Source organism: Diplotaxodon limnothrissa, linkage group LG8, assembly GCF_057381915.1.
Source record: "Diplotaxodon limnothrissa isolate DT_005_m linkage group LG8, D_limnothrissa_male_GT1.1, whole genome shotgun sequence".
Classification (NCBI taxonomy): domain Eukaryota; kingdom Metazoa; phylum Chordata; class Actinopteri; order Cichliformes; family Cichlidae; genus Diplotaxodon; species Diplotaxodon limnothrissa.
Genome location: NC_140603.1, coordinates 11,213,250 through 11,226,807, shown reverse-complemented (window position 1 = coordinate 11,226,807; position 13,558 = coordinate 11,213,250). Strand labels below are relative to the sequence as shown.

The 13,558-nt window shown below is 40.8% G+C and overlaps 1 protein-coding gene across 1 annotated transcript; it reads left to right on the top strand.

The window, feature by feature from the left end:
- The first annotated feature begins 9,215 nt into the window (after positions 1-9,215).
- LOC146626343 (E3 SUMO-protein ligase ZBED1-like) lies at positions 9,216-11,565 on the top strand. Its single transcript, XM_085360469.1, has 3 exons — positions 9,216-10,455; positions 10,632-10,884; positions 11,051-11,565. Exons 1-3 carry the CDS (start codon positions 9,338-9,340, stop codon positions 11,465-11,467), a joined length of 1,788 nt encoding a protein of 595 aa, XP_085216595.1. The 5' UTR covers positions 9,216-9,337; the 3' UTR covers positions 11,468-11,565.
- The last annotated feature ends 1,993 nt before the right edge of the window (positions 11,566-13,558 follow it).

Genomic DNA, 13,558 nt, shown 5'->3' with positions numbered 1-13,558 from the left:
AGAGAAGAAATCACCTGGAAGACTTACCTGCACGACCACTCATTTAAAACCCGCTCTCCACCAGACATACCCCCTACTTTGCCTTTGCCTTCCTCGCTACCAAATAAACCGATCTGCTCCTTTCCATAAACACCATGTGATTCCACCTGGACTGCAGCAAATCCTCTCTCTCTCCTCCCTCTGCAGAGAACCTATTGTTGGTCCCATTACAGTGAACTCAAGCTCCTCTTTACAGTCGCCTTTGCACTATTATCTCCAACCATACCAAACATGACCCTCCTCTATTATAATATGACATTAACTGTGCACGATACTGAAGTGTTTTTGCAGGCAGTTTTTTTAAAACATGATGCCAATGTGTAAAACTTAAATGTTCAGTGTTGAAGTCTTGACAGTTTTCTTGTAGTCTGATTTCCTGCCCAAAAAAAGAACTTACACTGACACTAGGGGAAACAGCAGTTTGAGATGGTGGTGTGACCAAAATTATTGAAACAAATTTGCAATCTTGTTGTCTTTGAAATGGTTACATAGATGACAGAGACCAGATTTGCGATCACTCGCAGTGGTTGGTGTCTTCAAAGAGACTTTGGTGCATCAAGACAGCAATTACAGCAATCAGGTGGAGCTGGTTTGTGATATCACAGTGATTAACTGTGATAAACTGGTATAAAAGCAACTCTTTTGCCACCTAGATACAAGGAAATTCACACTGAACACAAACCCACATTACCTACTTACATTCAGGAACAACCAAAACCTGCAGGATGGCAATCAAACTGCAAAATTACAGAGGTGCTCGGCATGATTAAGCTTAATCATGTGTGTTGAGTGCCAAACCATAATCATAAAAACATAATATTCACATTTAATTTTAGTTTAGATGTGAATATTATGTATGAGCGAGTGGTGAGTTGTTGGGTTTTTTTTTTTTAATGTTTTAATATACCCACCAAAATTGGATATGGTTAAATTATTTCTTATTCCAAGTTAAGCAACAGTTTAAGGAAGAAGTATTAACTTGGAGAGAGGTGCTACTGTAGTCTCTAAGCATCTGTCTTCAAGTACTTCTACTGAATTCAGTTGGGAGGCAAAATGAAGCAAACAAACCAAGCAACGAGGTATGAAGTGTCCGGAGTTTTGATTCTTGTTAAAAAGGTGAGAGGACTGAAGCACCCACGAGTTACCAATTAGAGTTTAAAAAAATTACTTCCTGCCACGACAGCAGTGACAACAACTTGTGCACCACAATAACAGGGAAAAAAGTAAAAACAGCAATAATAACATGAAACACACCGATGACATTCCACATCGAGTCTGACAGAAATATTTCTCAGGTCTGGCTCGCTGTGAAGAAGTCCGACTGTGACTTCATTGTTGGCCTGTTTTAATGAGGTTTGCTGGTATCGGGGTAGAAAGTGCAGGTAGATCCAAAGATAATGAAGGCCCTGTAGTTAGCTTTAATTCAAATGAAACCTTAAATGAAAGGTCTGTGCTCGCGGTGCGGCGGGGAGGAGAGAAATTACAAATGACAAGAGTCACAACAAACAGGGTTAGATGACATTTTTGTGGAGCGGCTCATTTTGAAAACTGTGCTTCGAGCTATTTAACACAGTCTGCCTGCTTTTCATCACTGCCATCACAGCAAATTTTAATCTTGGAGCAAAGAATTCAAACAAATCCTCCTGAGTGTCTGGAGTTTAAAAGCACACCTTTCATCATTCTCACTCAGATATTACTCATGAAGTAGTCAGTTGCTCTCTGTGTCCTCACTTTCTCACTAAGTTGGTAATTTACTGTCAGTTTTTGCTGGATTGTGAGTCTACACAGACATACGATGTGCGACTATATTAAGGCCGTGCTGTGGACACCGCTGGTTTCCGTTTTGTCTATCAGGACACTCTACAGATTCATAGTCGAAAACAGTAGGGCTGTGCGTGAAGCCTGTGCTCTGCCCATGTTGCTATTGTGCGTTTGATTTGAGAGTGAAGGCCATTACACATTTTCCAGTTTTTCATATGCAAATACATTTGCCACAGTGTCTATCAGCTCTCTGAAATAGTGGTCAAAGTGAGCTTTGTGCAGACTGTAATCAGCTGACCTGTGCCGTTCCTGCTGCTGCTCTGAAGTTTACTGCTCTCTGTAGATTTAGAGTAGAGTAGAGCAGAGTTAGCATATCTCAGTTTGTTTTGCAGCACATTTCACAATATGAAAAAACATAACTCCACATCTTATGCAGAGCCAGTATCAGATATCAAATGTCACTGAGGAGTACCTACCGTCTCTTCTTTCTCTCCTTTCTTGTCTTTTTGTACATCTCTTTTTCCATCTCTGCGAAGAAGTTATCTCTCATTCCTTTCTCTCCCAGCTGGGCCTCCAGCTTGCAACAAACTGCACACAAATACTTTGTGCGTTTGCTGATATTTGTTGAGCTGATAGAAATGTTCCATTTGAAATAAGCTGCCGCTTAAAAAACGTTTTATGCTCGCCTCTCAACGTAGTGCGAGGTAAGTGCTGAAGTACCAACACAGACACGTGTAACACAGATCGTTCTGGCTCACTTTTACCCCGGAGCGCACTGCTATAAATGATTTGTGTATTTTTGGGCCAAAGACCCAAAATACTGGGTCAACTCAAAATCTTCAGTTTATTTTGTATTCATGATTCTTTCCGTTGCATTATGAAGACATTTTAAGTTCAAATTTATACAGATTAGTTGGTTTAGTTCTTTTTATGTGTCTGAATTTATTTGGATTTCTGCTTCATGTCTTCTTGTCTTTGTCACATCTCTGCGTCTCCTCAGTCTGTCTCATTGCCATGTCTGTTTCTCCCCCGGACCCGGTGTCAAGCCCGTATGTCTTAGTCTGCATCTCAGTGTGTTTCCTGTTTTATTTTGACAGCCTCTCGTCCCTGTTCATTTTCACTTCCCCCACCTCATTATGTTTATTCATTTCAGCTGTGTTCCCAGGTGTTTCTACTTTCCCCAATCACCCTTGTGTATATTTATTCCCTCAGTTCCCCTTTATCAGGTTGTCTGTTCTTCTTGTCTCACGTCACAGGTGTTCATGTTCTATATCCATAGTGTTTGGTATTCAGTTTTCACTGTTTGGGTTCTACTTAGTTTAGTCTTAGTTTCCTTCTGCCTTTTATTTTTGTGCTCACTTCTGGGTCCTCACCACAAAATTAGATTAGATAGAACTTTATTAATCCCTCGGGTGGGTTCCTCTGGGAAATTCGATTTCCAAAAAAGCACAGCACCGACAGAAGTTACAGAGTTATACACACACACATATATATAAATACAGAGACAATATAAATAAAATATACGAAGGGGATAAATAGAATAAATAGGAATAAAAATAAAAATACAAGTGAAAAAATACACCACTACTATTCTGCAATGCACTTTGGTGTTATTACAGCATCTCGTGCACCTCCCAGTTTTTTGTAACTTGGATCATTTGCATGAGGATTCCGTTATTGTACAGAGAGTACTACATCACCTGGAAAAAACGAGGCGAAACATGATCACTTTGTTTCTGTTTGGACTTCGTCTATTCCCTTTCTAGTGCTGAAGAATTTATGAGTAGCCTGCAGCCAGTCAAGCACTCCGCACGCAGGATCACAAAAAGCCCAAAACAAAATGCCTCTGAATGAAACTGGATATCCTTACAGCAAACCAGATCAAGAAAACCTCTACTGTAGTTGTGAGTGATGACAAAATATCAGTATTGGTGTGTTCAATCTGCCCCACATTACATAAACAATTAAGATTTGTCTGAAACAGGCAAGCCTCATTAAATCCTTTTCAACATGGAGGGTGGCATCAGTGCATATGAAACACGAGCTCTCAGATTCATCTGATTCCAAGGCCGGAGGACGACTACAACATCCGAATATCTGCCTTCTGAAGCTTTAACAGCACATGTTTTAGGGAACAGTTTATTTAAACATTCAAGAGATACAGCACATCACAGGAGCTTTACTCCCCTTGCTCCCAGACTACACCAAGTTTCATGAAATTCTCTTCTTGGCAGAGGAACAATCAAAAATCCATGAAAATATACACGCCTCGGAAGAAGAACTAAGCTCAGCCAAAAGCTGATTTTTTATTTATTTTATTTTTTATCTTTTTTTGGATTTAATGAATTCCCATACAGCCAGGTTAAATATTTCAATGGAGCTAAGCATGACTGACCTCACTCTTTGCACTTAATGAGCGGTGTTCTTAACAAGCACCTTAACTCCAACCCGCTTAAATCTGCTTGTTATAAAAAAGCAGAACAATAATAATGGATTAAAATCATTAACATCTTGGTGCAAAGGCAGGATTAAAGTCAGCAAAGAGAGAACTAAGGAGATAGCTGGGAAGCGTGACTTGACAGACAGTGAGTGTCAACAGTTCATTACATAAACTGACACTAATTAGCAATGGGGAGCAGCTGTGTGGGCACAGCACAAAGTCAGGTGACAGGTGAGAGCAGCAAACCAATCAGTGGGGACTTGTGGACAGGTGGAGAAATTCCAGCGACAGGAGACAGGTAGAAAAAAATGACACACAGGAGTTGAGGGGGTGAGTATTAAACCATGACCACTGGGTCTGCATTTTATTCCACTCTGTTCTCGATAATCCAAAAAATGGAGATCCAATTTTTCCATAGAGCCTAAAAACTCGTCTTTTTTGCACTTATTTACTGCATATGTCTAGAATGCATTCCTATCTCTTCCCAACAAGCTTAAATTTGCAGGGAAGAGGCTGCTGTTTGGTGCAGGCTGAGCTCAAATAAGCGAATCCCAAACATGCTCTCGTTGACTCAACTCACTTATCTGCTTATGGATTTTATCAGCTATTAACTCGTTTTTATTCACTATGTCACAAAAACACACAGAGATAAACACAGACACACACACACACACACTCGGGGTCCCTAACTGCTCGTCCGTCCTGTTCCGGGCACGGTGCCAGAGCTCGCAGATGGCATTAGTGGAAGATGAAGTGCCCGTCTCTGCAGCCAGTGAAATGTGAATGCCAGTTAGTACCCTAACTGCAATGTGATCAGCCTCACTGAGTGTCAAAGACTTGTTGACAGAAAACAAAAGGAGCTACAGGTATTCTGCAAATATTTCAACAGTGAATGTCAGACTTTGTATGGATTGTGCAGAGGACGTGAGGTGTGTCTCCTAGGTTTGTTGTTGTGACGATACTTTTTCAGCGGCGCTTTTTTTTTTTTTTTTTTACCCCTTTTCAGTTCACATGTAAATTTCTGGCAGGAGAGCCAGATACTTGCACAGGGTTTCAATGAATATTATTACACATACAGTTGAAATTAATTTGCCATATTTGCAAACATGTCTCGTTAAATCACTTCAGTGCTTCAAAAGGTTAAATTGCTGCATTTATTATCCATTTAATCCATTGCCTTACAGATACAGGACCAAAAGCATTTATATGGTACTCTCACTCCATACAACAGGTCACATATCACAACAGACCCTTTGACACCGGTCTAATCAATAACACTATTACTGCACACAGTTTAAGTCAGTCACAAGCAATGTTGGTCAAGTTACGTGAAAAAAGTAATTAGTTACTAATTATTGTTTACTTCTCCAAAAAGTTACTCCAAGTCCCGTTACTTTACTGATTGCTTATTTTCAAAAGTAATTAGTTACTTAATTACTTTTCAAAAACATGACACAACCTGAAAAAAGCAACAGACCTTTCAGCCCAGTTCTATCCGGTCGTTCAGTCTGACGTCACTAGCCGTGTCTGGGCCTAATCCCCGCTGCAGGTCCATATATCAAACGATCACTATGGCATTACTGAGAGTTGAAAAACTGTCTAAAGTCTTTCATCTTTAATAAAATGATCAGCGTTCTGCTCTACCAGGTGTAACAATTGAGTTTAACATCCAGGCATCCATGAAAACGGAATTTATGACATTTAACGGAGTTAGAAGTTAGCAGGAAGTTAGCTCGCTAGCTTCTATCTAAATACAATATAGCATGTCCTGACTGCGGGGTTTTGGAAACAAATTAAAATGTACAGCTCTGCTATCACTTCCAGCATAAATGAAGACAGAAAACTAAACAGCAGTGACGTTTGTAGGGTTACTGAAGTTTGGCTAGCTGGTATATAATGATGTGTTACGTGACCGCTAGCGACACAGCTATATTAGCATAATATAAACAAGCTAACTTTTTTTCCACTCGATAAAAGTTAACGTGAGTGTTCTCGGTGGTCAGGTACAAATGTAATCGCATGGCAGGATGCTGTAAAAGAACCAAACTTCAGCCAGGAGGACAACTGAGATAATCCATCCACAATACGAGGTTAGTCATTCATATACTGCTGCATGGGCTGGGCTGTAGCTACATCCTAAGGTTTTAAAAACTGATCTTAAATAAATGATTAGCGGTAATAAAAGCCGAGGGAGGCCAACAGTGTTTTTGTGTTTACGCTCACTCTTTCAAATAGATGCAAGTAAAACACAGCAAAAAATAGATAAAATCAAAGATTAAGCGACACATAGTCCTGTCGCTCTTAAATCTATTGTCACCTGTTTAGCAGAAGTGGGGCAGGTGGAGGTTTGCCCGGTGCTGCAGTGGTCATGTCAGTGGAGGGATCCACTATGTTGGGGGTTCAGTGGCGGGGTTTCTCTGTGAATTGTGGCTTGTAAGTGGTTGCTCAGATTTGGAAAGTAACAGTAATCCAATTACTTTTTTGCAATAGTAATCCCTAACATTACTTGTTACTTAAAAAAAGTAATCAGATTCTCTGGTCATGAGAGAACATTAACTTTTAGGAATGGCTTTTAACCACCTTCATCGTGAGATGCAGTCAGCAGAAATCCTCCTCACTGTAATGAGTATTTATAATTTACTGAATTTCATGTCATTGACTGCACTGCAGTCATTTATCATCATGCATTACTTCACATCACTCGTGTGTGTGCGCGTGTGTGTATGAGTGCCATTACCTAGCCATCCATACGTCCGGTGTACTTTAAACTTGGGAGGTGCATCACAGGGGACCCAATTAAAAGGCACTGCTGAATTTGAGGTATTTCATATAAGGGCCTCATTATATGTCTGTGTGGGTTCTCAGTCATCCAGGTCACTGTAGATGAAAGCCACTGGACTTATTTTAGATTAGGTTAGTTTTAAAGATCTAAAAACAGATGGAGAGTTCCCGATATTTGATGTAGGTGTGAATGTTTTGTGTCTTACACGTGACCCTTTACTACTCACACTGAGTCAAAGACTATTAAGACACACTGGCGTTTTAGTGCTATGTTCCAAATATCTTGGATAACTTGGATATCACATCTGAGTTGGCATGATCCAGAGAAAGTGAGGAAAAACAGGATTTGTCTCTTGAACATTTGAGTTTTAAGCGCGGTAGAGCCATTCCGGTATCTGAGTCAAAATGGAGCAATCCCTGTTTTGGGTTTTTCTCATTGCTCTGTCCATGACGTCTTTAATGAGTCACAAATACACAACAGTACAGAGGCAGTACAGATTAAAGGTTTACACCGTGTCAGTAGTGTTTACGTTCAGTGCCGCCATTGTGGTTTGGTAACTCGGGCTCTTATAGTCCCTATAAACAGGTCTGACTCACAACAATAGTGTCTGCCTGCATCAGTAACACTGCACTAGCACATGACACGGAGCCAGAAAGTCCACAGAGGCAACAATTATTCAGTAATATCTGCACAGTAAGCAATCAATATGGCCATTATCTTTTCCTTCAATACAAATCCATTTGACCATTAAAACATGTTATCAGGCAGATGTGAGGCACCTATGTTTATCTTGCAGAAGTAACTATATCTTATCTTATTTACTGTTTCTAATGCCACAGGCTTATGCAGTGTCAGTGGTAAATTACTGAAGGGGGCTCGCAGAGATAAGAGTGCACCCAACAAGAATAATGATGCTGCTCCAGCTAGCAAAGATGGCCTTCTCCAATTATTTTGAAGCTAATAATAACAACAGTGATAATAAGGCTGTGCATTAAAAAAAAAAAATCCAGACATAATAGTACACAGAAAATGCTTCCAATGAACTCTGGCACTGGGTGCACTGACAAAAATCATTAGTAGGATGTGTCTCTTATTTCATTTTTTTTTCAATGATATGCAATGGTCAAAACATTGGGTTGTCTGATACAGCACTTCATTTTTTTTAAAATTTCGTTTCACTTTATGTGCTTGACGAATGCGAGGCCAGCATTAGGAACATGCACACTTGTGATTGTTGTACATTTTCACAGTCGTGTGAAAAGTGAGTCAAGGCAATTGGGAAATGACTGTGACTGCCAGGCACAACCACTAATCAGTGCAAGGCGGTCCTACTTGCAGATGAGAAGTGGGCTGTTTGTGGTTCTAGAGCAATGCGATTGGCTACTTCTCTTTTATTCCTTCTATCTCTGCTGGTTAATGCCTGATTATGCGTGACTGCGTGGGCGAATTTACAGTTTGCTGAAACCACGTCTCTCTCCCCCCCCCCCCAAAAAAAAGTTGCTCAGCAGAATAACGAATCGAAAACATAGACCAGCAGTGCATCTTTGAGGCAGAAGCTCAAAAAAATAAAAATACAGTCTGAGTGTGTGCTTTTCTCTCTCTCGCTCTGATTCAGCATATGTCTCCAGGTTGGCTGACAGATTATGTGAGATATTTATGATGAAGTGTACTTTTTTTTTTCCCCCTCTGAGATGACTGTGTCTTCACACTGTCAGAGATCTTCTAATAAATCCACTCATTCTAGAAGGTCACTGATTGCTAATTACAATGGCCTCATACAAGAACTGATCCCTTCACATTACAGCAGAGCATGAGTCTTTTCCACTTCTGCTCCAAAACACACACACACACACACACACACACACACATGTTGCTATGGCAACACACACTCACACCTGGATAGTTTCAGTTGTTCAGCAGCTTGGCAAAAACCTTCCGGATGGGAATGGAATAATACACTAATAAGGCAGGAAGGCCATGGAGCCATGTGGCCAACACACACAAATACACAGATTCCACTGGTCCAAACACCAGAAAAGCGAACTTCTGATTAGATTGGTGGTACCTATTTTTAACCTAGGGGTGTCAAATTATCGCGTTAATTGCGATTAATTAATTACAATGCTATTTAGCGCGTTATGTTTTTTAATCTCGTTAATCTAATTTTTAATCTCTTGATGTCATTGATTTTGTATGAGAGTTGCTATGTTATAAAATCCGTTTTTATGTGCTGGGCTCCTTGTGCTTGACTTGTTGGGGGTGGAGTCACGTCGTGAGGTCAAGGTGAGAAGTGGTGATTAGCTTACAGTGTGGATATGGAGGCGCATCTGAGAGTTGTTGGCCCAATGAACGGGAAATTTGTATTTCATAAACGCCCCGACGGCACCATTGACAAAGGTAAAGTGGTCTGCCTAGAGTGTAAGAAGGAGTTTGCTTACCACCGAAGCAGCTCAAGTTTGGCCTATCACCTCAACGCAAAGCACCCAGCCGCGAGTGCAGCAACAGCTAGCAGTGAAGACGTTAGCAATATAGCAAGCCAGAGCAAAGCTTTTCGCCAAACAAAACTAGAGAATACCCCTCGTATGAGCAAGTCTGCGACCGACAGGCTGACTAATGTTATTGCCAAGTGGATAGCGATGAACTGTAGGCCGATAAATATAGTAGAGGACGAAGGATTGACAGAGGTGTTGCAAATTGCGTCCAATGACCCGTCATACAAGCCGCCGTGCAGGACTACAGTAACGACCAAAATCAGCAAAATGTACGACGGCGAAAAGAAAAACAAACTTGAGATTTTGGCGGAGGATTCTCCCAACTGTGTTGCTATAACCGGAGATCACTGGACCTCAGCTGGCAACCACAGCTATTTTGGGGTGACTGGACACTTTATTGATAGTGAGTGGAACCTCAACTCATTTGCACTGACCGTCATGAGAACAGAAACCAGGCACTTTGCTGATAAATGCGCCGAACAGTTCCTCAAGGTAGCAAATGACTGGGGTATTGAAAACAAGATATCCACCATTGGCACAGACAGCGCAGCAAACATGCTGGCTGCTATGAGAGCACTTCCATATGAGCACATCGCCTGCAATGCTCACATTCTCCAGAGGACCATCACGGTATGTCTCGATAGCAGTGGTTTTGTCGGTGTACTGGCAAAGTGCCGCAAGATTGTTGGTCATTTTAAACAAAGCCCTGCGAGTACCACAGAACTTAACCAACAACAAGTAGCACTCGGAAAGAAGAGCGATCAACTTATACAGGATGTACCCACCAGGTGGAACTCGACTCTCGCAATGGTCTCACGCCTCCTATGTAACCGAGAGGCTGTCCAGGCTACGTTGGACCAACAGAACCACAGGTTGGTCTTGCCAACCGAAGCTGAGTGGGCGAAACTGCAGAGGCTGGAGCTCCTGCTTGAACCATGCAAGTAAGTTCAAATAAACACCTTCCCATTTTAATTATATAAACTACTGTTACATGTGTAAAATCAAAATTAATGAACATAACAAGGAACTTTTAAGGACAATTAAATTGGAAATCAGTTACACTTTGATTTAAATGAATCCAGCTAGGTTTATTTAGCAAACCTCTCCACCTCTGCAGGTATGTGACAGAGCTGCTGGGTGGTGAGGCCTACGTCTCTTGCTCTGTAGTGCTGCCTGCTTTTCGCCATCTGTACCGTGTCATGGACATTACTGATGATGATCCTGCCTACGTGGTGAAGTTCAAGAATGCCTTCCAGAAGGATCTGGCAGCACGACGAGCTAATGGCAACGAGATATGGTTCGAGGTGGCCACAGCATTGGATCCACGGTTTAAGGATTTGAAATGTCTTCCAAGAGAAAAGAGGGAACAGGTAGGACAATAAGGTTAAGCTGGACTAATGAGTCCAATTCATTATCAAATCAAACTTTTATTTATTATATGGAACACAAAGTTCTTTACAAGATTAAATAAAATAAAATAAAAAGCACTTAGTTTTAATCACAATCATTCATTCATTCATTCATTCATTCATTCAGGTGTGGACCATTCTGGAGAATATGCTCCAGGCAGCAGAGCCCAGAAGAGCAGATAGTCTCCAGCCCTCCACAGAGGATGATGGACCAGCTCAGAAGAAGAGGAGGAGCGAACTCCTTCTGGGGTCTGACTCTGACTCAGAAGATGGAATTGAGTCTGGAGAGCTGCAGCGCTACAGAGCAGAACCCAGCATCAGTATTGATGACTGTCCCCTGCAGTGGTGGTATGCTCACTCAGGAGTCTATGAAAAGCTGTCAGTCCTAGCACAAAAGTACCTGGCCTCCCCAGCTACCTCTGTACCCTGTGAGAGACTCTTTAGCCTTGCAGGCCACATAGTGCAAAAGAAAAGGGCAGCCTTGCTTCCAGAAAATGTTACCAGGCTGGTGTGTCTTAGCGACTGGCTGAGGAAGAAGAAATGAGACACATGTGGTCAGCATAGCTGCTGTGTCATTTGTAGCCTACTAGAATAGATTGCTTGATGTTCAGCACTTTTTTTTGTGATGGAAGAATACTTTGATGTGCTAACTTGCAGCACTGCAATGTCAGTTTTATTTTTCATTATCTGAAGCAGAGGAATTTCAGTGCTGTATTGCTCAGAAAAGAGCAACTCTGATGTGCTAACTTGCAGCACTTAATTTATTTGATTTTATTTGTATTTATTTTTCCACTTATTTTACAAAAGAATACAACAGTATGTAAATGGTTGCATCTGTTTAACGTTTGTTAAACAATAAATGACTTTATAAAGTCACTTTCTTTGTTATATCAGTCTTTTGGTCTGCCACAATAAGTTGAGGGCTTTCCTCAGCTATTTTTAGGTGAGATTAAAAAAGAGATTAATTAGATCAATTAATTAAAAATCATAATTAATTAATCTCTATTTTTTTTTAATCTCTTGACAGCACTATTTTAACCTATTTCCCGATTCCTTCGTCTCAAAGTTGTAGGTGTTCAAGAGAAAAACCTGAACCTTGCGGATTTATTTAAAAAGAAATGTATAGTCTCTCTTTCTGTTCTCCTATATTTCTCTCCTATGTTGGAATTTTTATTGATCTCTCACAGCACTCTTAGGCTTTGAAGGTGATGGGTCACAAGAACGCTGGCAGATAAGACGGCTTTCACTTTTCGAGGAAATTGAGCTAAAATTACTTGTTTGAACTTTGTACCGAGTGCACTTCTTCTACTGCTCAGCTCTCCTGCTGACTCCACACAGTAATGGCTGAATACACAGGTCACCCACCCAACATCAAATCTATCTGCCATAATGGTCTCTCAGGTAACCTCCTCACCACCTTCACATAAAGGACTTTGGTTAAACCAAAGAGCGGCAATCTATTTTCTAGAGCCTACTGGTTTAAAAGTACAGCAAGTAAATTTTTTAAGGTTATTTAACAGAAAAAAGGAATGTTATACTCATAAATATGCATTGATTAGTTTATATAACTTAGAATTAATCTATCAAGAATATACAAGAGCTGGCGCTGGTTTGCAGAAGCTAACATGTTGCCCTTAATCCAGAGGCATCGATGTTCCATCTAATCTCTAACACACAAAAGCATACATAAACATACTTCCCTATATTATCATAATCATCCACAGATTACAAGGTAGCAAAACAACAAGTTAATTGTTATAAACTAACATTAAACCAGCTAATGTCAGACTGGAGTGTCCTAAAAATCACACTTTTGATAAACTGTTTGATTACATTGTCACAATGAATGACAGTTTATTCCCCAAGTGTTCAACAATGTAAGATCTATTTGAGAGAAAGTTTTACTAACATTGACAAACATCAGCTAACACGTTAACAGCAGCTAGCAAATTAACATTAGCTAACAGTGGCAAAAACAGCAGTGCTGCTTTCAAACAGAAAAACTCAAGATATCCTCAACAACTCCCATCAGCATTACTGTCATTGGACAGAAGTGAGCTTCACTGACTCATCAATGACTATCGGACTCCTTTTACAAAGTTATACATACTCCTCGACAGTAAATAGCTGTGCACACATATTGGCAGCTAGGTAAACAGTCGACTGACAGGCTAAACCTAGCCAACGATGTCTGTCCTACACCAGTGACCGTATCAAGTAGTGCTTTTGATATCGATCTGATACCAAGTAAATACAGTCATCAAATCAAGCCTGTCTTAAACCAGAGACAATGGTAAAGGCATGTCACCTGGGCTAAAAAAGAACCGGGTTGTTGCTCAGTGGTCCAAAGTCCACCTTTTAAATGAAGGTAGATTTTGCATTTCTGAAGGAAAACTGGAGAGGCACAGAATACAAGGTGTTTGAAGTCCAGTGTGAAGTTCCCACAGTCTGTGATTCTAGGTGCCACAGCCTCTGCTGGTGTTGGTGGTGGTGGTTGGGCCACTGTGTTTTATTACATCCAAAGTTGAAAAGGTTTTCAAGCACTTCGTGCTTTCTTCTGCTGGCAACCTTTATGGAGATGCAAATTTCCTTTACCAGCAGGATTTAGCACCACGGTGCTAATCCAAGTGAGAAT